General features: G+C 41.2%; 2 protein-coding genes across 2 annotated transcripts; one reads left to right on the top strand and one right to left on the bottom strand.

Moving 5' to 3' along the window:
* The first annotated feature begins 742 nt into the window (after window positions 1–742).
* On the top strand, window positions 743–10,308 carry LOC133124408 (small ubiquitin-related modifier 1). Its single transcript, XM_061235600.1, has 5 exons — window positions 743–915; window positions 3,988–4,062; window positions 8,214–8,291; window positions 8,726–8,797; window positions 9,095–10,308. The coding sequence occupies exons 1-5, from the start codon at window positions 904–906 to the stop codon at window positions 9,161–9,163; spliced, it is 306 nt and encodes a 101-aa protein (XP_061091584.1). The 5' UTR covers window positions 743–903; the 3' UTR covers window positions 9,164–10,308.
* A 907-nt stretch (window positions 10,309–11,215) lies between these two features.
* On the bottom strand, window positions 11,216–27,088 carry LOC133123469 (uncharacterized). The gene is made up of 22 exons (XM_061233935.1): window positions 26,984–27,088; window positions 26,536–26,796; window positions 25,087–25,213; window positions 24,302–24,466; window positions 23,268–23,426; window positions 22,943–23,070; window positions 22,293–22,530; window positions 21,670–22,059; window positions 21,161–21,328; window positions 20,860–20,982; window positions 20,473–20,535; window positions 20,331–20,395; window positions 20,093–20,173; window positions 19,943–20,006; window positions 19,123–19,339; window positions 18,685–18,841; window positions 18,493–18,595; window positions 17,851–18,398; window positions 17,463–17,668; window positions 16,104–16,276; window positions 14,785–14,992; window positions 11,216–14,148 (listed from the first exon to the last, which is right to left on the bottom strand). Exons 1-22 carry the CDS (start codon window positions 27,086–27,088, stop codon window positions 13,971–13,973), a joined length of 3,927 nt encoding a protein of 1,308 aa, XP_061089919.1. The 3' UTR covers window positions 11,216–13,970.
* Window positions 27,089–27,366: the final 278 nt, after the last annotated feature.

Below are 27,366 nucleotides of genomic sequence, written 5' to 3'. Positions count from 1 at the left end.
TACTCTCCAGCAGTTTCTCCTGTTACCTGCTCCTGCATCCCGCTTACCTGTCTCTTAGCTGCAGCCCATGTTGCCCATTGGTTTAATGCGGCTGTGCCCATGAGGTTTATAGTTACTCCCTGTTGTTTTGGCTGAGGCAGAGCATTACATTGAACCTCAATAAATATTGCTTAATTCACTGTGAGTTGTCTGACTCTTAACTTTATTCATGTTCCAAGCCGCTTATAATAAAAATATTTTGGGTTTCATGTAGGTTATTTTGTTGAGTTATTTCAGCTATATATCACTATTTCTAGCATGCCAGTGTTGTGCTGTATGTGTTCTATGTGCTTCAGATTTGTGTACAATTGGCTCGCTACGCTACTAGGCTACAGTCAGCATTACTGTAAAATGTGTTTGAAGTATAAAGCTATAGTCACTTGAGTGTGATTATATCTGTTTGTGGTTGGTGAGCTACAGGAATAAACTGAGGGATGATGATTGTGAACTCACATTTGATTATCTGACATACCATCCATTGGGGTGCCCAGTGTGGATTCCTATAAAATAAAAATAAACCTTCTGCCCCTGCAGGTTCAGCCACCAACATCTTCCATTGACTTTGTGTATGGGAATGAAAGCAGGAAATAAGCGGTATTTACTTATTTTTAGCAGTAATATAAGAGGGATTTACTATATATTATAAGTTCGAGGCAGTATTTTCGGTGAGAATAGGCCTGAAACCGGTAAGCAGAGCGCCAGTGGTTGCTGCTGTGATGCTGTTCCTGCGGAAATCCCTCCTCTTTTTCAATGAGATCAGACGGTTTTTATGGGGTTGGCGGTGGGTCAGTGAAGAGTAGACAAGAATTCAAAATACACTAACTGCCAGCAAAGCGTGTTTGTTGCTTATATCAGGTGTAGAGCATGTCGGATACGGTAAGTCAGTTCGCTATCCTTAAACGGTTAAAAGGGATGGGAAGTAGCGTTGTATAGCTTGCCACTAATTACAGCAATAACGTTAGTTAGCTAGCTGGCTACCATCAGAAACCCTTGCTCGTAGATAGCTAGCTAGCTAGCTAGTAGTTTGACGATGCAAGAAAAAGGTCGCTAAATATTTTGTCCTTTAACAATATGTCTCTAGTTAGTTACCAGTCCGCAGCTTCTGTGTGGCATGTGTGTGTTGGATATTGTTTGTAAGCAAACGGGGAATTAATGTCTTTAGTGCTAGCAAGCTAATTAAGGTTAGCTGTGCAGTTAACTTACTGTAGCTAGCTAGGCACTTCATTGCTAGCTAGCTAGCTAACGCGTTCCTTTGAATAGTCAAGATTCGTTAGTAGTGCAGCTGCATAACTAAAACCAACAAGACAGCTTAGTGACGTTGGTTACCCCAACAGAATCATTAGCTGGGCTAACGAAGTTACTTGGTTGACTAGCAAACTTGGATGAGGTTAGCTATGTCGTTTACTACCATACGTTAGATTGGCCTGCTGAGTATATTGAAACCGAAAATAAAAACGTAGACCTAACTATAGCTAGCTAAGTGTTAGCTAAGTTATAGTTAGACATACAAGCCGACAAGATAACTATCTCGCTAGCTAAATTTACTGAGCCATGTAACTTAGCTAGCTACATATTGCTAACAGTGTCAACAATGTGTTGTAACACATTTGCATTACGTTAACGTTAGCTTCGTTATTTCATTAGTCATTTCACTGCCAGTCAAGTCCACATCCTCGGCTAGCCTAACAGAAACGGACAATTATGTTATGCTTGTTAGTACGGTGGCTAGTAAACAAGGTAACACCATCGCAGTAGCAGAAACTATCTTTGCCAATAATAGCAAAGTAAGCGAATCTTGCTACAGCCTCGTCTACGCCGTTATGTTGTCATATTACATTGCCGTTTAGTCACAAATTGCATGACGTTCATGGAAAAGCCATTCCAAGCAGTGTGTTATTGTGTCGGGACATTCCGTGTCAAATCAGATAAGATTGTTGCACCGTCTCAGATTTTCTTCAAACCATGTCTATATCATGAATGGGACCTAACACCATTTCTGTTCAAATCCTATGTTTTCATTCCTTGTTATTATTTCATTTTTATAGCCTCTAAACGCCTTATCTGGGAAGCCATGTTTGGGTATTAATATCTTGTCAAGTAGTTTTCCTAGCCTCCCCAAACTTTGAAGACAAACATGTATTCTGTATGCCAAAACCATTAAGCCTGTTCTGCATGCCATTTTGTTTTTATAAGGCTATTAGGTTAGTAAAAATGCAAATTCCTAAACTAGTGATATTGGGGGTACTACAAACCCACATTTTTGCGCCAATATGATATCAATCATTATTGTTCCTGCAAATACAAACTTATTCATTTTGTGCCAATATTTGCAGTCTCTACCACCAATGGACATGGGGATATTATGAATAAAACAAGGTATGGTAGCATATTTTGGTCATTTTCATAGGACCAAAATTGTATGTGGGGTAGCTAGTAGGAACAAAACATGTACATGGAAATTGCTTGATTTATGGTTATTAAGGGTACAAAGTGCCTTACAAAGGGTTTTTGGACCCGTTCATGAAATACACATGGTTGAACAAAATCTGAGATGGTGCTGCGACAACCTTATCTGATTTGACACGGAATGACCCTAATGCTCTCTTGTCCAGCAGTGCCATGTGATACATAACAATCCACAAATGATATCAGTACATACTACATATAAAGAAGAATCACAATCACACTGACAAAACAAAGATGACAAGATGTAGACCATAACGGAAAGAGAAACGGAACACATTATGAAACAAGAGCATCTATCCAGTAATTATTGAACCCTCAAATGATTTTGTTGATCCAAATGTACGATAACGTTCCCCCGATAAATCCCCAGCAGTTAATACAGTTCTTTGATTCTGAAAGTCCATCTCCATTATTTGATACCATCGATGGGTAATGTCTGCTCAGTAGCAGAGGCAGGGTAACTCCTGATAGTGGATTTTCCCTGGTGCTTTCCGGCCAACTGCACATTTTTTATTTGCCTTTCACAGATGGCAACTCGTTTCTCTTTCTCGCCCTGCTCACCTTCTTTCCATTCTCACTGTGTTGTCTTTTCTCCTCCTCCGCTTTTTGCCTGGTCGTGTTTTTCCCCTCACACACTTTTAATCGTTTACCGCGGCCCGTCTTCCACTGTGTGGAAACAGAAGTGAAAATGCAGCTTATGATGCTGTAGTCCTGCTCGTAGCTAACCAAATCGACACTCTTGTCCGTGGCAGATGTTCTGGGCTGATGACTATGTTTGCAATAGGGCTGTTACATTCACATTCAACGTGAAAGAAAATATTTGAAATATTTATTCAAAAACCCTATGGTTTTCCTTCTTTCTGCCACAAACTCAAACATCTAAAATAGGAAATAGGATTGGATAGATCATTTAGGTCCAATAGGTACGATTCCTATCGTTGAAAAAGGCTCTCTGACATGTTGACTTACCCTCTGCCTGTGTTTATAGTCCTTAAATTCGGGTTTCAAAATTTACAGTTGACAGACCGACAACGCTTGAACAATTTTTCAAGCTCATTGGTTGAAAATTGGTTCTAATTGCCACAGCCAAATGTTTGTTGCTGCAATTCCTCTCTTGACCATTAGAAATGTGAAATTACCTATTGTACCTTTAAGAGACAAACAAACAAATGCTTCCCTTTCCCTTCCTTTATCTCAGACGTCTTGAGGCAAGCGCCTTGCCAGCTGCACCTAGGATTGAAACTGTTTCTGTCTCTTGCTCTTGGGATCTTTGCTTACCAATGTGACATGCGCTTTTGTTAGTCGCTTTGTCTAAAAGCAGCTGATAAATGACTTATAAATTGTCACTGGTATTAAAAATCATAACGGTGATTGTGTTCATCTCAAATGTATCATTACAGTATGGGTCCCTGTTATGGAATATGGTTTTGTTTTTGCTCCAGGTTTCCATTAATACAGTATTGCTTTCTTAAATGATTACAGGAGACAAAGCCCTCAAGTAAAGATGCAGGAGAAAAAAAGGACGGGGAGTACATCAAACTTAAAGTTATCGGCCAGGTAAGAGGATGCTGTCAATCTGGAGACAATCAAAGAAAAGGTTATTTTTGGATCATTTGTCTGGACATATCCTGCATATAAAGTGTACTGGCTTAAATTCTTGGTTGTTGTGAAGTTCCATTTATGGTTGATTCTGCAAAATAGCATATGCTCGAGATGAAGAACTATTAAAGATCCTGTGAGATTTTTAAGTTTTAAATGCAGAGGATTTGCAGCCAAGTACTAAGTGGGAAAACTCAGATTATCTTCTTAATCCAATTACAAATTAAATTAAAGATGACCGTCTGCACTTTAGCCTCAAAATCTTTATTTGTGGAGTACAGTCAAAAATTGTGTTCCTGTACCAATATTTTTGTATTAAACTGTCTGTGACACCGATTTTGAACGTGCATTATGTTTCCGAGGCTAAATGGTAGATGGGTATGGTAGCTAGGACACGCACTTATCCAGATCAAATTGGCTACAATGCAAGAAGGCACACCAGACCATGTATGCATAATATATTCCTTTAGATTGTAAGTTTACTAATGTGTAAAAGAAATGCAGAAAAACAAAAACCATTGCTGGCAAAATGCATTACTTTCTAATTGGCTAATCAATATGAACCAAAAGTTATTTACAGTGCATCTGGAAAGTATTCACAGCACTTCACTTTTCCCACATTTTGTTATGTTACAGCCTTATTCCAAAATGGAAGAAATTCATTTTTTCCCCTCAGAATTCTACACACAACACCCCATAATGACAACATGAAAGAAGTTTTTTAGAAATTTTAGCAAATGTATTAAAAATAAAAAACGAAGAAATCACATGTACACAAGTATTCACAGCCTTTGCTCAATACTTTGTTGATGCACCTTTGGCAGCAATTACAGCCTCAAGTCTTTTTGAATATGATGCTACAAGCTTGGCACACCTATCTTTGGGCAGTTTTGTCCATTCCTCTTTGCAGCACCTCTCAAGCTCCATCAGGTTGGATGGGGAGCGTCGGTGCACAGCCATTTTCAGATCTCTCCAGAGATGTTCAATCGGATTCAAGTCTGGGCTCTGGCTGGGCCACTCAAGGACATTCACAGAGTTGTCCTGAAGCCACTCCTTTGATATCTTGGCTGTGTGTTTAGGGTCGTTGTCCTGCTAAAAGATGAACCGTCGCCCCTCAAGAGTGCTCTGGAGCAGATTTTCATTCAGGATGTCTCTGTACATTGCTGCATTCATCTTTCCCTCAATCCTGACTAGTCTCTCAGTTCCTGCCGCTGAAAAACGTCCCCACAGCATGATGCTGCCACCACCATGCTTCACTGTAGGGATGGTATTGGCCACGTGATGAGCGGTGCCTGGTTTCCTCCAAACATGCCGCCTGGCATTCACGCCAAAGAGTTCAATCTTTGTCTCATCTAGTCCTTCAGGTGCCTTTTGGCAAACTCCAGGCGGGCTGCCATGGGCCACTCCGGCTTCCGTCTGGCCACTCTACCATACAGGCCTGATTGGTGGATTGCTGCAGAGATGGTTGTCCTTCTGGAAGGTTCTCCTCTCTCCACAGAGGAACGCTGGAGCTCTGACAGAGTGACCATCGGGTTCTTGGTCACCTCCCTGACTAAGGCCCTTCTCTCCCGATTGCTCAGTTTAGACGGGCGGCCAGCTCTAGGAAGAGTCCTGGTGGTTCCGAACTTCTTCCATTTACGGATGATGGAGGCCACTGTGCTCATTGGGACCTTCAAAGCAGCAGACATTTTTCTGTACCCTTCCCCAGATTTGTGCCTCGAGACAATCCTGTCTCGGAGGTCTACAGACAATTCCTTTGACTTCATGCTTGGTTTGTGCTCCGACATGCACTGTCAACTGTGGGACCTTATATAGACTGGTGTGCCCCTTTCCAAATCATGTCCAATCAACTGAACTTACCACAGGTGGACTCCAATTAAGCTGTAGAAACATCTCAAGGTTGATCAGTGGAAACAGGATGCACCTTAGCTCAAATTTGAGCTTAATGGCAAAAATTAAAAAAAAAACTCATGTTGTCATTATGGGGTGTTGTGTGTAGAATTTTGAGGAAAATTGGAATAAGGCTGTAACATAACAAAATGTGGGAAAAGTGAAGCGCTGTGAATACTTTCCGGATGCACTGTATCTTTGATCTTTACTGCACACCACTTAACAAGGGTAGAACTATGCCACTTCTCTGTATTTAAAATGCAGTAGATTCTCAATCTGTTGTGGATGGGTGGTGGTTCAGAACTCTGAAATGCTTCTAACTTTGAAAGCGATGTTAAAATGCACCCATTTTGAAATGGATACTGTCAATCTGGCCTTTTAACAGGTTTTTTTTTTTTTTTGTAATTGTTTTTATATTTACAGTGGGAGCAATAATTATTTGATCCCTTGCTGATTTTGTAGGTTTGCCCACTTACAAAGAATGGAACTGTGTAGAAATCATAGGTACATTTTAACATTGAGAGACAGAATATCACAAAATAATCCACAATAACAACATCATATACATTTTATTAATTTATTATCGTATTTTTCCATGAAATAAGTATTTGATCCCCTACCAATCAGAAATAATTCTGGCTCCCACTGACCAGTTAGTTTTCTATTAAGAAGCACTCCTAATCTCAACTCATTACCCAAAACACCTGTGTCAACTCGTCAGGGCATCAGGGACAAAATTGTAGACCTGCACAAGGCTGGGATGGGCTACAAGAAAATAAGCAAGCAGCTTGGTGAGAAGTTAACAACTGTTGGAGCAATTATTAGAAAATGGAAGAAACACAAAGCCACTGCCAATCTCCCTCGGTCTGGGGCTCCTCGCTTCGTGGGATATCAATGATCATGAGAAAGGTCAGGGATCAGCCCAGTACTTCACAGGAGGAGCGTGTTAATGACCTGAAGGCAGTTGGGACCACAGTCACGAAGAGAACCATCAGTAACACACTACACCGTGAAGGATTAAAATCCTGCTGCGCGCGCAAGGTTCCTCTGCTGAACGAGGCACATGTACAGGCCCGTCTGAAGTTTGCCAAAGAACACCTGGATGATCCAGAGGAGGCTTGGGAGAAGGTGATGTGGTCAGATGAGACCAAAATAGAGCTATTTCGCATCAACTCGACTCGCCGTGTTTGGAGGAAGAGAAATGCTGAGTACAACCCCAAGAACACCATCCCCACTGTGAAGCATGGAGGTGGAGGTGGAAAATTTATTTGGGGGTGTTTCTCAGCTAAGGGGACAGGATGACTTCACCGTATCGAGGGGAGGATGAATGGGGCCATGTACCAGGAAATTTTGGGCGACAACCTCCTTCCCTCGGTGAGAGCACTGAAAATGGGTCGTGGATGGGTCTTCCAACATGACAATGACCCAAAACATACGGCCAAGGCAACAAAGGAGTGGCTCAAAAAGAAGCATATTAAGGTCCTGGAGTGGCCTAGCCAGTCTCCAGACCTAAATCCCATCGAAGATCTGTGGAGGGAGCTGAAGCTTTGAGTTGCCAAGCAACAGCCTCGGAACCTTAAGGATTTGGAGAGGATCTGCAATGAGGAGTCGACCAAAATCCCTCCCAAGATCTGTGCAAACCTGGTGAAAAACTACAACAAACGTCTGACCTCTGTGCTTGCCAACAAAGGTTTCTCCACCAAGTATTAAGTCATATTGTTCTATGGATCAAATACTTATCATGTGAAAATATGATATAAAATTTATATGATGTTATTGCGGATTATTTTGTGATATTCTGTCTCTCAATGTAAAAATTTACCTATGATTAAAATTCTACACAGTTCCATTCTTTGTAAGTGGGCAAACCTACAAAATCAGCAAGGGATTAAATAAATATTGCTCCCACTCTGTTAGCCAAGTTACAAGCTGATTCTAAGAATCTTATGAGCTTATATTGTATATCCTAACCCACTGCCTGTTCTAAAATATAACATACTGTATGAGCAGCATTCTCGAATCTGCATCAATATTTCTACTTTCATATTTCAGTTCAGTTAGACGTCTTGTAATTTTGGTTTTAAATCTTTTCTAATTATTCTTCCTAAGCAAAAAATAAAATGAGTGTTTCCATTAGTTTTTATGACTATGAAAATTAAAATGACAATGTGTGTATTTGCTCAGATAAATTAGTAATCCAAAATGTCAACCTTCCTCAGGACAACAGTGAAATCCACTTCAAAGTGAAGATGACAACGCATCTAAAGAAGTTGAAAGAGTCCTACAGTCAGAGACAGGTAACAAGTCTAAACACAGCTTCCAAATCTGCGACTTCCTTTTTTTTCACATTGGAAAAAACAAGCGCAAAGTCGTGTAGGTTATTAGCGGGCGAATCTGTCTACCAGTAGCCTAGCTGTTGTATGATGCTGTTCCTCAGCCTCTGTTGTCATTTGTGCTAACATAAATTCATTAATTTATTTCTTTCCATTCCCAAGTTTTTCCTCTTTCATTTTTCCTGCAGTAACATATCCAATGTGCTTAATACTGAATTTTATTGTTTTGGCTGTGGTCCAGTCTATTGGAGCATGCTTGTACAGCCTATTGCCGGGGTTCTAAGAGTTCTAATAGATTCTTAACCGGTTAATCGATAACATTTCGCCAGTTAACCGAAACATGAAAATACTGAAAATGCCCATACTAAAATGCTAATATATTCTTGCATTCTCTCCAGGGTGTCCATATGGATACCCTAAGGTTTCTTTTTGAAGGACAGAGAATTGCAGACAACCAAACTCCGAAAGAGGTGTGTTGCCTGTAGACTTACCGTAACCGCTCAGTGTGTTTGATTTATGTTTTTATTGATTAGCTAAAATGTGTCCTACAGTCAGGACTGTAAGTGTTTGGACAGTGACACAATTTTAAAGGGCTGTAATTCCTACATGGATTCCTACTTATGGCTGTATACACTCAGTGTGGACTGTCAGTTTTAAAATGGTCACTGTCCAAATACTTAAGAACTTCACTGTATGAACTGATGCTCAGTAGTGTTCTTCCCCAAGGTCTCCTCATTCTCTCTTGTCTCGCTGCCTTTCTTCTCCAGCTGGGAATGGAAGATGAGGATGTCATTGAAGTGTATCAGGAACAGACGGGTGGACTTTGGAGCAGTTAGACTTTCTGTATTATCTCCTAATTTTTTTATTTTTAAGAAATATTTTGTTTCTCCAAGTAAGAAGTGTCTGAACCCATCTGAGTCAAAGTGATGCACCACACCAAGGCTTCTGTGACCCCCCCCCGGTCTGGTCAAAGAAGAAAGGACGGGCAGCTCCCAGCCGTCACCCCTGTGTATGAACAGAAATGCTCGACCATGTGCTACAGGAAGGCTCCAGCTACAGCAGCTCCAGACCGTCTGCTTTGGCTCTTACTGATGCCTAATGGCAGTCAATGAAAAAGCATACCCCCCAGACTTACAATGACCGACTGAGTTTTATTTGCAATTCAGGTATATTGCTTTTGAAGATGTTCTTGTATTTAAATTAAGCAAGTTCTGGGTAAACTCACTCAGAGTCTTATGTGGAATAGCTTGGAATTAACAGTCTATTTGTTTGGTTCACATTTACTTCTAAAAGCAGTTGTCTTGTTGCTGCTTTAAACCACAATTGCCAATCTTGATCTTTGGATAGGTGATAAATATTGCCTCACAATGTGGATTTGGTCAATTCTCTACATAGGTACCACACTTCTCAGCTCATTGCTTTGTTGTCTATTCAATTTGTTTGCCAATCAATTTGTTCTAATTTAAGCATTGTACAGAAAAGGGACATTGAAGCTTTCAATACAATGATTTCATGATCCAGACCTTCCGAAATAAGGTCTGGATCATGAAACCAAACTGCTACTGTGTCCTGTCCTTAATCCTTAAATAGGCTTAAGCACTCATAATTGAAACACCAATAATGTATCCATGCAAGGTGGCCACTTCTATTGTAACCAAAATATGTTCTTCATATCTTTTTCTCTGTGATCCAGGACGCTTATTCATTTTGCGGTCCCACAGTATATTCTTTTACTGCATCATTACTACTAGAAAAGAATCTCATCAGCTTTTGATTAGTCAGGTCTTTCCCCATCTCTGTTGATTCATGGTGGTTTTGATATCACACTGAACTGCTAATCCTTGTTGCCACATTTGTGCCAACACTTGGTGATGTCATTGTATCCAACTTCTCTTTTGGGAGAATTGGTTAGATGGTTTTAGGCTGTAGGAATATTTTTTTTTTTTTTTTTTTTAAATAAAGTGTATTTCAAAAGACAAAAGCAATGGATTCTTTCACAACTATTCCCATTTTATTTATCCTGCCCTTCTCACAAACTTTTGCTTTTATAAATATGAAAATAACAGTCATAATATTATAATCTAGCACCTTTCTTAAACAAACAGCTCCAAGTAGTGAACACCTGACGGACAATGAAAGCAAATTAGGTAAAACTTTAAGGCAACATTCTGGGATGTTTCAGAAAGGTCCATGTTTGGTAACGTAACGCACAGGATTTGGGGGGACGCTTGGGGACATTCCACCAGTTATTAGCCCTGATTGGTTATATTTTTATGTTACCTTAGGGTTGTGCAACGTTATTCCATATTCAGAAGAATCGCTTTATTCGCCGAGTAGTTTTCACATACAATATTCCTAGACTTTGTTCAAATGCTTATGTTGTTCAGTCCTGTAGTGGAATAACATTCCTCTGTGATCTGCATTAGAGAAGGAAAATGTTCCATTAAGCTGGCATGGCACAAAAAGATATGAGGCCGTCGTTTGTTCAAATTTGCCCCATGGAGTTTGACAGAAATAAATATTTTTCAGAATCACAAAAACTATGGGGACATTATGACTAATGATCCCAGTATATTTTTAGCTGTGTAATGAGAAGTTGTGCCAGACTACTTTAATTTCAAAGCCTAAACCCTGATGTCTCTGATTGGTATCGGTCAGTAGAATAAAAGTATGAAAAATGACACTCAACCAAACAGTTGGGTGCATTTTGCTATGATGCTCAGTTGTTAAATGCAGCCTATATAACAGCCATATGTGAGATGGAAACTTATCCAGGGAGATATGGTAGTGAAATCATTGATTTTTTTGACGACACTGCATTGCACAACATATTTATCATAGATTAGGTGATACCCCTGGGAGGAAGAGAATTGCTGGATACAAGGAGATTCTGGTTTTCACCATTGTTTTATTTGCCGGTAGAGTGTGCACAACTTAATTCCACATTTGTCAGTGCGACCCAGCCTGTCACAGCACTATACAATGAATACTGCAAAATACCACAAAGAAATAATTCTGCCCTCCAATATGTCTCGCAGCATCAGTCTCCAGTTTTTTTGGACAAAATCCCTGACAAATTCATCTGTATCTAGTCTTTTGGTGATACATTTGCTGGAATAGGATCCTGTTTCTTGCATGTACAGTAGCATGGTGCAATAAGAGGGGGGTTAAGATTCAGGTCAATGTAGAGAAGGAGATTTCACATTATACTGAAGATACCCCAGTGTCCTAAGCAGTCACATAGATAACTGCCAGAAATACATCTTTCTAAGATCTAATGGTCTCACTGGCCCAGGGCTGGGCCGATGTGGGTTTTTTATATTCATTCCTTTTTTCACTTTGCAATTTTCAATCACTATGGAAACAGGATGTACCATTTGAAAGCATTAAAACTCACTGTTCTATCTGTCTAACCTATAAGGTGCCATTGCTTTAGCAACAGCAGTTCCTTGTTTTGTAACGTGGGTGGGGGGACCTTGCCTTCTCTGCATTTTGGAAAAACCATATGCTACATTAAATAAGTTAATGTTCGTGTCCTTTTCACGGCAAGGGTCCAGCAAACCAAATGTATAATAATGCTATTCTAAAAACGACCTGCTGCTGTCTGAGGAGAGGGGGGGGAAGGGGCAGGGTCACAGGCAGGATAAAAAGTGTTGTATACTTTAGTAAGCAAAATACAGTATTTTACACAAGACTCATAATATCATTTGGTTTCCATGTGTCCATTTGGAGTCTCCAAATGTTCATTTTGGAGCTAAGAAAAAGCAATGCAGAATGCTCATATTTGGTGATATTGTCCTCAAATCTTAAAGGGGATTTGTCCAGTGTTTTGGCTGTGACTCCATAGTGTTTTAAGTTGTGTAGCCACAATAATCTGTATCCACTCAAAAACAGAAAATCTTTTTAGTTTCTGTAACTTTGTTTCAGTAATACTTCAATATAAATCAATTATAACTCTTGGAACGCAAACCCCAAAGGGGACCAGGATTATGCCTGTAGTCAAAAGGGTTCAAGAATAGTAACCATTTTATTTTGGGTATGTAAATTTCAACCTTGTGTTAAGAAAAGCGGTGATGCTTAAGTGACACTTTGGGGAATTGCCTATGAAGCATAGTTTTCCCTGCATTAATTTCAATAATCAAGCTCTCAGTTTCAACACAAGCAAGAAGCAGGAAGGGTTTCAACCATCTATGATCAAGAAAATAGTGAGACTGGGGAGTAAGACACTGCACCCATGATCTCCAGATTCCTTTGAGAGAACAGCTGTGATATGATTAGAGCACAAAGCTTTCTCTTAGCTCTGTGATAAATGTTCTTCACTTTGGAGCAACTGGCTCATCACTGACATACATCCAACCATGACTGATCTTCCCACATTTCTTTTAAATTTGCACTGAAAATCTCACCAGCAGAGGCAATGTCCCCTGCTTGCCCTTGTTAGACTGCATTGGCTTGTTAAAAGATACCAAGCATCTTGAAGAAAGCTGCCTGTTCTAAAGAAATCATGTAATTTTGGCTATATCATCAGGCCATTGGTGCGCCACTATCCTCAGAGGCAGGATGGCCCTTTCCATGAGGCACTTGGTGACAGCTAGTCTGTCGAATGTCTAATCATTTTTAAAAGATTATACATTTGCATTTATTGTTGACCTAATGTCTGAGAAAAAAGCATGCAGATACTTGGCATAACATTCTGCTTGAAATACATGTACTGCTGTCAGGTGTAACTGATGGTTATAGTAATGGATATACGGAATCTAAGAGACAAGGTTTTTCCAAAGTAGTGACTGAACCATTTTCCTAACCCTGCTCTTGGCATCTACACCATCTTAGCACTGGCTGATGATGCTGTCAGTGCTGTAATCCCCTTCACCATGGTCTCATCTGTTTTTTAATGAGCGAAAGCATTGGTTCAGATTAAGTCAACCAATCAGGTGCTCCTCAGGTACTGAAATTGAGGCAAATCTCATAATTATGTCCCATCACTTCATGCAGAATGCTGCTGGGTCTGCATGGTCATATTTTCTCTTACTATCCTGAAGCTCCAAATTGGCCAGTGTGTCTATGATCTCATTTTGCAATTGCATGTGCCATTGTTTATGGTATATTGGAAAAGCCTGAGGAAGTCTTGCTGATATGTCATATCATCATCATCTTCTTCATTTTGGGAGAGCTTGGCGGTCTGGTAAAATGTTATCTTGGGTGTGCTTATGTTTGACAGGTGAATCACACAGTGGTAGTAACCTGCATGTCTTTGGATTGTGGAAGGAAGCTGGTGTATCTGGAGGAAACCTATGCAGATACAGGGAGTACATGCAAAGGCTACACAGAAAGGCCCTTGGCTGGGATTCAAACTTATCATAAGACCTACGTGTGCTCAGTGTAATATAAAGTGACCATGAATTAATGTGTGAAAGCTTAATTAATTCTGTGAATTCCTTATCCTCACTACTGCACTACTGGTTCAATGGAGAGACATGGCCTCCGGTGAAATATCGAATCTTGGTCACGCCGGTACAAACTGGCTGCCAGCCTTGCAGGGCAGTACAAAATTGCCCTCAGCATTTCCCAGAGTTTTTACAAGTGAAACCCGTAAGCCCAACCATGTTGTCAAGGACAGGTACAGGATGAAAGCTCAGCCCTTCAGTCATCGGCTGAGTCTTCTGGGGCTGGAGGGATGTCATGGACCCCCAAGATCTTTAAAAGTCTGTAGTATGAATAAACCCAGGGGCGTGATACGCTCTGTGCCAGCTCCAGAGCCCCTGCCTCCGCTTTCAAGGCCCGCCGGAACTTCAGCTTCTGCTCCAGGGCTGCCCTCTGTCTGAGGAGCAAAAACAAGAGCATGGCTACTCTGCTGCCGTGCGGACGTTCTCATCTTATCTCAGCCTACGCTTCACACAGACAAAAGCATCATGTTCTGCATGCGTATTGGCAGTATTTATATTCTTTCTCATATAATCAAATGCCATTTAGTGGGTACTGTAGCTAGCTGTACCACTGCAAATGCAAAATTAAGTTGAAGCATCTTGCCTGTGAATCAAGAAATGAAAAATGGAAATGATAAAGATTCTCCCCATCAAATATAATGAAACTGTTTAGATCCCACTGGAATAACTGTAGGCTACCTTTCAGGAATGATCTGTATACTTTTTATTCTCTATTTTTCCCCAATTTCTCCGCCTTCCCCATAATTTTCAATTGCAGTTGTACGGCAGGTACTTGAATGAGCAGGCTATTAAATATCAGAGCAATTAAAGCCAATGCCTTTGGATAAATGTATCTACTGACAGGAGATGTTGACTTGAAAACATTTGTGTCGATAAAATATTATCACTTGGACACTATTCAAGAACTCATTAATGGAATAATAAACCGCATGGACACAAATTACACAAAGCTGAAATTATGGGTACATTTGAACAATTTATGTTGAAAATGCACTTCACTTCAAAACTACCTGGCAAGCTGCAACATTGCCTCATGTCTGATAATCGCTGCTTCCCCTTCCTTCCCATTCCTCTCTTCAGCCTCTCTCCTCCTTTCCTCCTCCTCCTTCTGACGTTGTACCAGGTACTCCTGCCTCTCATCCTCATCCATCTCCTCCAGCTTCCTCCTTTCTTCCTCCATGCGCTCCTTTTCCTCCACATGGAGGCGCTGTAGCTCCGCTGCACACAGGAGGAGGCAGAGGGACTCATCATTGCAGTATTCTTACCATCTGTGTACTGGTGAATTGTTTTGGGAGACCAGTGTTAAGAGCCAAAAATCTTGAACACATTACAAACTTTTAACCCTAATTTAGCTCTTTTAATTGCATTCCAGTGTCAAATATATACAGCGCCCTCCATAATGTTTGGGTGGCCTATCATTTATTTATTTGCCTCTGTACTCCACAATTTGAGATTTGTAATTAAAAAATTGCATGAGGCTGTGTATAAATACAGCTGTAATTTCTACATGGTGACACCAAAATGTATAAAAATGCCCAGATCTGACAATGTGCACATTAACCACATGCAATTTTATTTATTATAAATCTCAAATTGTGGAGTACAGAGCCAAATAAATAAATGTTTGTCCCAAACATTATGGAGGGCACTGTATATAGCACACACGTGAAATTGGTGAAAATTGATGTGTGTAGTATATCTAATGAAAAACATTTAAATAATTGCTGTCAATAGGAGCTTTACACCAACCAATAAAACATGAAACAGAAACAAAATATTTTCTGTCAATGTAAAATATTTCAATAGCCACATATTATACTTCACAGGCTTTAATTAGAATATGGCTCAGTTAAAGTTAGTTAAACATGGACTGTACTGTATAACTAGACTATAACTAATACCAGATTCAGTATTTAAAAAATTGCACACTTATTGAATTCATTTTTCTTGTCATACTCTTCCATGTATCTACACTTTACAGTTGCAATCATGTCATTAATATAACAGAACATTAGTAAGAACAAAATAATCAGGATTTTGTTTATAACATTGAAAAATATGCTTCACAGTTCCCCCCATGCTGTTTCTTTAACATTTAAAACATTTTTATGTTTACTGTATTTTTGGTATGCCTAAAACAAATGCCTAGAATAAATGGCATATGCAAGTGGAGTAGATTACTTTAGTTTGTTCATTCGGTCAATATACCTTAGACCACAACACCACCCTAAAATATGTGCATTTACCCAAAGTATATAACACATTGGTTGTGTGTGTGTGTGTTTGTGTGTGTGTGTGTGTGTGTTTTCAAGTGGGTACAGGAGTCAACCTGCTCTATGCTCTTCCTCCTGCCGCCTAATTTTCAGGAAGCGCTCCATTTGTCGTTTCTTTTCTTCCTGTCTTCTTTTCTCCTTTTCTCTCTCGGCCTGCTCCTTTCTCACATGCTCCTTCTCACGTTCCTCATGCTGTTGGAGCTCCATCTGCTCCTGCACTTTCTTGAGCCTGCAGAAAGGACACACAGATAGTGGAGCTCAGAGCTTCCAGGAGCCGACCACAGACCATGACTTCTCACCCTTATGGGTTGTTTTTGCTGACCTAAAACCAAAATGTTTAATTTTGGTCTCCTCTGACCATAGCACTGTCTTCCAGTCATAATTCCAATGAGGTTTGGCAAACTCAAGATGTTTGGTTTAGTTTATTGTGCTCAGTAAGGGTTGTCTTTGTGCCACCCTTCCAAGGAGATTACTGGTATGGAGGTGTCATTATTTATTTTTTTACTAGAGTTGGTGACCCTAAGACACGACCAATTCTAAAACTGCGGTCCTTTGGTTACTTATGGCCTTCCTTACCATCCATAAGGATCATATGCACTTGCATCCTCTTCCTGGCAAGTTTGCAATCATTCCATATGTTTTAGACCTTTTTATTTTTAACCTTACAGTGCTAAGTGGTATGTTTAAGCGTTTATGTATTTTTTTATATCCGTTACCTGACTTGTGATGGTCAATTACCTTCTTCTGAATTGACAGTTCTTTGACTTTTCCCATGCTGAGGGTTGAAGGGATTTTGAATGCTTGTCACCTCATTTTTTTATACTCTAGTGAAACAGTGATTGAATTACACAATATAGGTAGTTCCTTTAGGCTGAGATGAACTAAATTAACGTAAAATTGTATTTACAATTTTATCTACAATAATTGTTTGGGGTCCCAATCATTTTGACACCGTTGGTTCTCATCGAAAATTAGATTGCTAAATAAAAAACATTGATATATAAGAGTAAATATATTGAAATAAAAGTATATAGTTTTCCTGTATTTTTAAACATCAAATACAAATCATTGTTGTTTATTATATTCACCCTTTTATCTCCATTTTTGCCAATAATTCTGGACCTCACTGTACATTTTTTGCAGAAACAAATTCCCAGTTCAAATACTTTGGTTATCATATGTGCTAGTTATTATCATTTTGTCCTTGGTCATCGGTAATAGTTCCATACAACTATATTTTATTTCCTTTTGAACTAGGTAGGCTTGAAAGTGACTGGGAGCTGTCAAAACACCTAATATAGCACTTATATTGCTACATGATACCATCATAACTGTTTCCAAACTTTGACGCTTCATAACAAATAAACCATAAACTGTAGGAGCCAAAAGCAGCAGAGTGGGGGTGATATATGTACCTGAGCTCCTCAGCACGGTGCTCGTGCTCCTTCTGTAACTCCTGCCTCATGCGCTCCTCTTTCTCCTCTTTCTCTTGTAGCCTCTTCCTCTGCTCTTCTTTCTCGGTCCTCTTCCTCTCCACCTCTATCCTGCGCTGCTCTGCCCGGGAAACCCGCCTTGCCCCCAGCATCTCCTTGTGGGCTCCGCTCTCTCTCCTGCTGCCATCCTAAAGACACACGTAAATATACGTCAATACAGCACTTACATACACATGCGTCTGTACACAGGCAGATCACGTTCATTCACAACCACAGGCATACAGGTCCACACATGCAAGCACATACTGTACCTGTACACACAAATACACAAACATAGCAGTCTCACACAATGTAATAAGCTGGTACTTACACTCATTGTATTACTGTTTCCACCCAAGTTGACAAGGTTCACATGAGATGCCTCTCTTTTGCCTCCCTTGAGAAGCAATTGGCTCTCAGTTAAAGAGAGAGTAGGTGATTGGCTCTTCATCATGGAAAAAGCAGGTGATTGGCTGTTTCTCATGGAGGTAGCAGGTGTTTGGCCCTTCATCATGGAAGCAGCTGATGATTGGTCCCTCATCTTGGAAGCAGCAGATGACTGGCTCTTATTTGTGGAGGCGGTCGGGGTATCAGGAAGGTCACAGCAGGCAGAATCATCCAGAAGCTCAGAAGAGCTCAGTCTACCAGAGCCCAGCGCCCTGTTTCTTCGTGATACATGGGTGTTTGACTTCCCCCCTGGTGAGTCACCACCATTCTGGCTTCCCCCAAATGTTGAGCTGGAAGCCCCACGTAGCTTCACTCGATCCTTGTCCTTCTCTACTCCATCAGGGGTCACCCCGTCTAGCTTATTACGTACACCTGGTGACCTGTCTTTCCTATCCTCTGCCAGTCTCTCCAATGCATTCTCCCGCACATTTCCTGAGAGACAGCACAGAGACACCATGATAGGGGAGGATTACTTTTTAGCATTTAGAACAACAGGGCCTCAGAATCAGCCACCCCAGAACCTCACCGACAACAAACGGAGCACGTTGCTTTCCCCTCCTTTTTTCCTTTGCCTGTGAACTTGAAACATTTTGTGATCGCTCTTTCATTCCTTTTGCTTTCCTTTCAGCCTGAAAATAATAATTGCATACGTCACATGGCAGTTTGCACACTTCATAGTGATATACCTGACAATGAGAAAGGTTGAAGTGCCAGTCACCTCAGTCAACATCTCGCCGAATGGGTCCTCCCCTTCTGCCACTTTCCAGTTTCTGATGTCACCTTCTTCCTGTTGCTCCATTCTATTCCTCTTGGCCTTTTTAGCATCTGCATCCATACTTGTTTTACCAAGGTCTTGACCAGACTGACTTCTCCCTCTTCAGGAACAGAAAGGAAAATAAGCAGAACATGTGAAGTGGGGATGAAACCAGAGGAGATATACTCCAGATGAATCTGTGCACTGCAGAGAATGCACAGACTAATGATGTAGAATATAAACAAACTCCAGAGTAGTGTGTTACCTCTGACTTGGGTCTTGCCATAAATTCTATAGACTAAGTGGTGGTCAGCTCTATACACTGAAAATTGATAGTCCTATCTTTCAACCATTAAAGTAGAAAATTAGGGAAGTAGAGTTGTTTTGGTATAGAATACTAACCCACTCATGGCTCCAGCTGTGGTTTCAGCAGACTGCTTATTGGACAAAAAGCCTCCTGTTGTGTTCCCTCCACCAGTATACAGTGCTGATGCTGAGGGGTGAGTACTGGAGGCCTCCTCTCCTCTCCCCAATAGTCCCTTTGAGCGTTTCTGACCCAGGCCCAGTGGCCCAGCCTGATGATCCCATGTTCCCTCCATCCCTTCCTCACTCTCCAGGTCTAAACACAAAAAAGGTGTACAGTACGTGTAAGCATGAGTGTGTGTGTGTGTGTGTGTGTGTGTGTGTGTGTTTGTCTGTCTGTTTATACACTCACCGAGAACATTATTAGGAACTTTATTACACCAACTTATTCATGTGATTATCTAATCAGCCAATTGTGTGGCAGCAGTGCAATGCATACCATTATGTAGATACGCGTCAGGAGCTTCAGTTCACATCAACCACCAAAATGGGGAAGAAATGTGATCTAAGTGACCGTGGAATCATTGTTGGTGGCAGAAATCATTGTTGGTGGTTTAAGTATCTCAGAAACTGTTGATCTCCTGGGATTTTCACGCACACTAGTCTCTCAGGTTTGTTTTTGGCCAGACTGGTCAAAGCTGACCGGAAGGTGGCAGTAACACAAATAACCACACAGCAAATAAATTACAACAGTGGTATGCAGAAGAGCATCTCTGAACACACAACACATCATAATTCTAAGTGGATAGGCTACAGCAGTAGAAGTAAAAAAAAATTGTCAAATAAATACCTAATGAAGCTCACTGAGTTTATGTTACTGAACTGAGGTCAAATGTTTAAAAATGTCTTGTTTCTTTACCTGTGTTGTGATAGGAGAACTCAGAACCAGTGCCCATTCCTCTGGGCCTCTTAGGGAGGGAGCACTGCGTGGCAGGACATAAAGAGTCTGGTCATGGTGGAGTCTCACAGCAAACAGTAAAGTACTTAAGGGAGTGTGGCAGAAACTTACTTGGTCCTCACTGATTGGGTATAAGCCCTGACTCTCTTCTGCCCCCTGTTGACCATAAGGGAATTCTCTCCCAAAGCCATCCTGCAGGCCACATTGAATAGTCATAACATTATTTCCTTGAAGCAGTAAGTACCACTTTAATAGAACATATTCTACATGTTATTGAAATTTGATGTAATTGCCACATGACTGAAAAAATATAGTGAGCTGAGAGGGGTGCAGTACACCTCATATGTACCTGTTTGTTCAGGGCAGATTGGTTCATATAGGCTTGGCCACCAAAAGAATCACTGACAAAGGTTCCTAGAACAAACCAAGGCAATGTTTAGAACTAAATTTCAACACTACTGTATCCTGTAGCCAATTCTGGGAATGCTGACCTCCGTTGGCCTGCAGTAGAAGGGCCCAGGGTTGGTCCTGCATCAGTTCTGAGGCATTGAGCGCTGAAAGTAGAAACTGAGATTCAGTCCAATCAACATTCCATCTCCTGTGTCCAATGCCCAAACTTTCCTCCTTCACCCCACCACTCCCTAAACTCTCCCCTGCCCTAAATATCTCTAATCCACCACCCCTTAAACTCTTAAACCTTAATCCACAAAAAGTAAGTCTAAAGTCCCCTCTTACTTAAATATATACCCCACTACTCCCAATCTCTCCTCCTTCGCTACCGCTCTCCAGGCTCCACTTCTTTCCTAAATCCAGACCCCACCACAAACCTTTGTAACCCAGTCCCCATTCCCTCACTCCTCTATGGCACACTCACATACCTTGTCCTCTAGCGATGTCATCAAGTAGCTTCTGGTCATTGGTGTCAGCAGCAGAACCCCAGAAGGAGAGTTGTATGATCTCGCCATCAGGGCCCATGATGACGGTACCCACGTTCTGCCACTCTTTATAATAAGAGAGACAATATTGAAATTCTTGCTAACATGACCAATAAAAACAAACAAACCCTGACATAAAAAAGTGTAATTTGATTGAAACAGAAAAGTATAGAATTTTCTTTATAAAAACTTAATTTAGCATCCGTGGTAAGGAAAATAAAATTATTGTTGATTGAGGGAAAACCTCTCAGTTCCACTGGAAGTATCCCACGGACAACTGCCGTCTGAAGGTCGTCAGGGTCACAGTCTTGGGGACCAGAGAGATCCTGTCTGAAGATGGCCATGGAGCTCTGCTTCCCAGGACCCTTTCGTCCGCCCAGAGAAGGAAGCATGCCCAGGGGGGAGATGTCCTCTGAGGGTGGTGATATAGAGAAGTCTTGTAAACACGTTATAGCTATTTCTGGGGAGAGGGCAGTATTATGTGTGTTTTTATTTCCCCTGTGCTCAAAGTTATTTGAACGTACTAGCACCACTACTGCAGGCAAAAAAAGTTCATTTAGAGCCCTGCTCAAATCACCATGTTGAACCATTTAATAAGTGTATGCTATTTTAAAAAAACTGGCATTCTTTACCCTCTACCCTATGCTTATTTTCTCATATCGCTTACGAAATGCGCTTATGAAACCCAGTCAGGGCTATCATTTTACTTTTGTTGTTGTGTGTAATTTTTCATAAGGAATTACATTTGCTTACCTTTCCCTGGTTCCAGCAGGCCAAGACCGTCTAAGTTGACCCCTTTGGGACGGATGACAGGTATGGGACTGGATACTCTGTTTTTGGGATGAATGGCAGGCATGGGACTGGACATTCCGTTTTTGGCTTCGATGGTTGAAGTGGAACTGGACCCTCTGCTTTCGGGTTCAGTGGTTGAAGTAGGACTGGACCCCCTGCTTTTGGGTTCAATGATTGAAGTGGGACTGGACTCTCTGTTTGTGGGCTCGGACTCACTGTTTTTGGGCTCAACGGCTGGAGTGGGACTAGGTCGCCTGTTGGTATGTCCAGTCTTAACAATCTCTTTATCCTGTCCAAATTCTTCACAGAAACCCCGCTTTCCATCCGCAGCTGGGATATCATGGGAACCACCTTGGTTGTAGTGAAGCATACAGAACACCATGAACATGGAACCTCTCATGTGGTACATTATCAAATGATTATTAGAAAAGTCTAAATGCTTTAGATTCTCTCACACAAACAAACTCTTTCCAATGCACACATATCCGTACATACTCACTAAATCAAACTTTGTTGAATGCACACACACCCATACAATCAATCACAAGTACATGCATGTGCACACACATAGACATAGACAGTACCATGTTGCTTCAGCACATCAGCCTTCTGACTCTGAGTATGTTCAAGCAGTGGCAGCAGTAGCATCTTCCTGTGCAGTTCTCTCTGCGGACGACCGTGGCGAGGGTCCTCGGTGCTTTGTGGAGGTCTGAGGGCAGGGGCCCCTGGACTATGTGGACGTGTGAGGCCAGTGGCCCCTGTGCTGCTATTAGACTCACACAGAGGAGGCAGGCGCACTGCCCCACCCTGCTTTTCTAGCCCCTGTGGACCCACAGATTTCTTCTGGGTGAAAAGATTTAAAAAAAGATTGTTTTGTTATTAGAAAAGTTTCACTTGCCATTATCTTCCAAACATATTAATTATCTTTTTTAAATGATGAAAATATTTGACTAGATGATCATATTCAATGAGTTTCCAAAGCAGGAACTGTACACTATCTTACCATCTAATTTATACGTAATTTATCTCTAATATTTTGGGGTTTGCAACATGAATAAGAAGTTTGCATCATCCCCTGAGTGCTGTTCATGCTGCACGGCCCTCTCACAAATAACATTTATTCAAAACACTGTGTCACTAACTTACGTATGTCTGATGTAATCATGAAAAGTATTTTCTTCTGTTCCTGTCTGTTTTGAAGATTTCTGGTGAAATGACCACTTGCCTGACTTACTCCTGTGCACCCTTTATCTGGGCCAGACCAAATAAGTGGTGTTGACTTGAGCAGGGGTCCGGATGGCACAGGGGGGAAGTGCAGGGTGGGAAAGGGGATGTCAGGGTCAGCAACTTTCCGGTCCACACCTACTCCACACAGCACATGCACATTTACACACACGCTCATGCACATACAGTATTATGAATATGAAAAATAAGCATATACGCATGGTAAACTGAATACTTTGTCACAGCTTTTCAGAACCCTTATGGAATTTCAGAAAACAACTGAGAGATCCAGATTGTGACGATTCCACAAACGGGCAGGTGAACACTGGACTCACAGCTGATTCCTAGCCGGCCACCACTAAGGTGACCCCCATAGTAGGTGACATGAGAGAGGCGACTGCAACTCCAGGACGAGTCCACAAAGGCTGTCTTCAGAGGGCGAGGCCTCTCTCCAACTTCCCCAGCTTCAGTAGCACTACATTTCCCATGAGCACCTATGTACCCAGGGCAGCCTGTCACATCATGTAGGACCTGTGCAGATTTAGAGACTTAGTCGAATAAAAAACATTTAAGCAAGTAATACACTTAACACTTGATAGAATTTTAAAGTTTAAAGTACACAGCTATTCACATTATACTACAGTTTAATTCCATGTATTACCGTTTATAACTAAAAACATGAATGTTTGTTCCATGACAGAAAGAAAAACAGGCTTCTAACAGAGATATAAAACAAATAGGTGACATATACTGTAGATATTTCCTCTGATAATTATACACAGTGAACTACTTCACGATTTTATTAATTTCCATTACCATTATTATTCATTTCATACACCATGTACCATATCATTTTATTAAAAGAAGAGAAAGATAAATAAATGATGTGGATCAAATATTACTGGGCCTTCTTGCCGATCTCCAATGTTTCTTGAATTCAACCCCCAATCTGTCCTCCCTGTTTCTGCGATAGGGCTCATTTGAACTCTGGGTGCATCCACCACAATCCATAGTTTATTGGACTTGTCCTGGTCCTCCACATTTCCTGTCCGCAGGACCCTTTGGTTTTCTGTAAATAACAAATAGCTACAGTAACCAGTATAGAGCAGAGGCATTAACAACAACATATTCACACCAGTAAGACACAGACATCTATTTATTTCATAGCAGGTCTCCCACTCTCCTGAGATGGCAGCAGCACACCATCAATATGTGGACAGTCATTTTGAGTTATTAAAACTGAATACAATACAGTAGTTCTAAGTAGAATTGATGACTAGATAACAGCGGATTATCTACAAATCTAATGCTATATTTAGAATGACTGCATTGAAGGGTGATGTTTGTGATGTTTTCTTTTACTGGTCACCTGTGTCGCCCCAGTTCTTGACTATGCCCTCAGGAATAGGAGGAAGGGGGCCTCGAGGTACTGTGTAGGGTCTCGGGTGGAGGAGGAAGACTGTTTCATCCTCACAATCACATGGGCTGGGATTTGGAGCGAGAGGCTGTTCCTTTGAGTGGTCATAGAATACACCTTTAAAAGGGCAGACAGTTCAGACAGTCAAAACAGCAGCAGTCAGCAAAGAGAATTTAAATCATGAAGCACTTAGGTATACATCTAGTATTTTTTCAATGCTAACATCCATTCCTCCATGTTAAAGGTAAAGATTAATCGTCAAACTCATATTTATGAACTTTAAAACTACAATTTACCTAACTGATTGAAGTAAACAACCTTCGGAAGGAACGCATCAGATATTCCTATATGTGTTGCTATTCATGATTTACTCAATTTGCTGCAATTTTCTCAGTAAAAGTCATTTTAGTTGTGAATATTTCTGTCATTCTAGCTTTGAATATTTCCAGCAAAATTTAAACAGTTTTCTTACTTTTAGAACGAAGGCATTGGCCTGTTTGGCGTTGAGCTGAATGGTCACTGCATGGTCTTTGCCCAGTATCAGGTGAAGCGGGTAAACAGTCGACGGATCGCAGGTCTTCAGTGTTCTCCTGTTCTACTGAGACCCGGCAGAAATAAGTATTTTAACAAAATACAAGTGTCTTATTTATTTTATGTTTAGTTAAGGTCCCTTGTAGTGTATCTTTGAACATGCAATATATGGCTCTTGAGGTTAAGACCAGAGAAGAGGATATTACCTGCAGGCTCTTTGGGGTCACATGGTGAGGTTGGGGGGTACCAGGTTTGGCTCAGTTGAGTGACAGGGGGAGGCATAGGGAAAGGCAGGGATGGTTGAGCATCTATAACATTACTGGCATCCTGTGTCTGAGAGGACAATAAAAAACAGAAAATGAAATACAGCTTTTAGTACATGCACTAATATATTGTGTGTTGAGCAAATATGCTGACAGAAATTGGATCAATCTGATTATCCATCCATCCATCCATCCATTATCTGAACCCGCTTATCCTGAACAGGGTCGCAGGGGGGTTGGAGCCTATCCCAGCATACATTGGGCGAAAGGCAGGAATACACCCTGGACAGGTCGCCAGTCCATCGCAGGGCACACACACCATTCACTCACACACTCATACCTATGGGCAATTTTAGACTCTCCAATCAGCCTAACCTGCATGTCTTTGGACTGTGGGAGGAAACCGGAGTACCCGGAGGAAACCCACGCAGACACGGGGAGAACATGCAAACTCCGCACAGAGAGGCCCCGGCCGACGGGGATTCGAACCCAGGACCTCCTTGCTGTGAGGCAGCAGTGCTACCCACTGCACCATCCGTGCCGCCCAATCTGATTATGTATTATTAAAGATACATATTCTTGTGTATCTTTCTTTTGTCTCGGTGTACACAACATTATTTGACAAATCTCCCTGAAATACTTTCGACAAATCCATAAATCCACCACAGTTAAATGATTTGTGGACCATACTATTTGAGAAGGGCATTCATAAGAATGTGGTTCCTAAGGAACAAAGAAAGCATTTTAGCCGACAAGCCATTTTTCTTCTTTCAAAAGATGGCAGCATATCAATCAACCACTCAGTTATTGTGTAAAGTTTTACAGTTCACACCCAAGACAAATAACAGAGAGAACAAAAGTGGTTCTTATCTGTCTGGTAGGACAAAGAATACGATAACTGTAGAGCACTCCATATCTCAGCTCAAGGACTAGGTTAACAATCAAGGTAGGAGACTCATGGTAAAATTGTCACAGCCACATTCTTAACTTTCCTTTATCGTGTTAATTTAGATAAATAAGAACATATAAGATACAGTCCATACAATAGTAATGTTTGACGATGAGAATATTACATTCAGTCCATTTAGCCCCATTGTATTGCCTATAGTATACAGTGAATTGAGCATTATGTCAAAGCAGGTTTGAGCACTACAGAATCTTTGCTTCAACAATGAAATGTGTTAAGACATTTCAAATATTAATAACCCAGTTCCTACTGTCTGTGTGAACAATTTGTCAGTGGTCTACTTTTTTTGTATATCCTGCCTTGGTGTCACATTATCTTTTTTGTTCATATTTGATTCTAATCCTTTATGTCAAATTCTGTTGAACAGTATAGGCACCTTAGCATTGCTGTCACAAGCAGTCATGGGAAAACTTGCCACACTGTACCTGCTTTTTGTCATAAGCCAAGATGGCCCCAGTCAGTGTGCGGAGTTGAAGTTCCACTTGCTGTACAGAATTCTGGTAGCCACGCCTCTTCCTGCTTGCGTCTTCCGGCTTGCAAGGCAGGGCCATGTCGGCAGAGTACAGCAAAAGTGGCCCCCTCCTGGTGCTGTAGGTTTTTGGAGGTGCAGGCTCTACCCCACATCGTATCCTTCCGCTGTCGGACAAGCGGAGCACTGGCTGACTGGATTTCCAGTTAAAGTAGTCCTGGGAGAAGTAATAAAAATTAATTGGCCTTGTCCATATTCTTAGACACAAAGCTGTGCAGTGCACTCTGAGGGAGCTTCAGATTCTCCCTTCCTTTTCTTCCATTCTTTCTTTTCTCTTCTTCATTGTTTACAACTGACTGCAAAATACACTGTGACAGGTGGACTATGACTATGACTAGTCTTACCTCAGGTTCAAAGCAGACCTCGATCCTCCCACCCTGGCTGTCCACCTGTGTCTGGACCACATGGCCACACCCTCGGCTCAGCAGCGACAGAGCAAAGTCCTTCATGTCCAAAAGGAACCAACTGTTTTCTTTGACTTTCTTCCTCAATTCTCAGCTCACCGATCTGCTTCCTCTTCCCTCTCCTGTACAGTGCAGTCTGTTGTGTTTTGACTGCTGATAATGGTGCCGTGATTCTCCTCTAATCACAGATGTGGGAGGAACCCAAATGCGAGGAAGTATCTGCAAAGATGTGTACAGTTGCATTAGCCTAACTGTCCTGTGTATGTACATGTCAACTAACAAATGATTATTGTGCAACAGATCTAATAAGACACATTAACATA

Source organism: Conger conger, chromosome 3, assembly GCF_963514075.1.
Source record: "Conger conger chromosome 3, fConCon1.1, whole genome shotgun sequence".
NCBI lineage: Eukaryota > Metazoa > Chordata > Actinopteri > Anguilliformes > Congridae > Conger > Conger conger.
The sequence above is the reverse complement of the archived record's forward strand: the minus strand, read 5'-3'. Positions and strand labels throughout refer to the sequence as shown.

What these genes read in the sequence shown, in the direction of transcription:
- LOC133123469 (XM_061233935.1), bottom strand. Translation starts at nt 27,088, where the DNA reads ATGAAGGACTTTGCTCTGTCGCTGCTGAGCCGAGGGTGTGGCCATGTG. An exon ending in AATCTGCCCTGAACAAACAG is followed by an intron (nt 20,174 to 20,330) that starts GTACATATGAGG and finishes TGTGGCCTGCAG; the next exon opens with GATGGCTTTGGGAGAGAATT. An exon ending in ACAGCTGGAGCCATGAGTGG is followed by an intron (nt 18,842 to 19,122) that starts GTTAGTATTCTA and finishes CTGTTCCTGAAG; the next exon opens with AGGGAGAAGTCAGTCTGGTC.
- LOC133124408 (XM_061235600.1), top strand. An exon ending in AACTTAAAGTTATCGGCCAG is followed by an intron (nt 4,063 to 8,213) that starts GTAAGAGGATGC and finishes AACCTTCCTCAG; the next exon opens with GACAACAGTGAAATCCACTT. An exon ending in AGTCCTACAGTCAGAGACAG is followed by an intron (nt 8,292 to 8,725) that starts GTAACAAGTCTA and finishes CATTCTCTCCAG; the next exon opens with GGTGTCCATATGGATACCCT.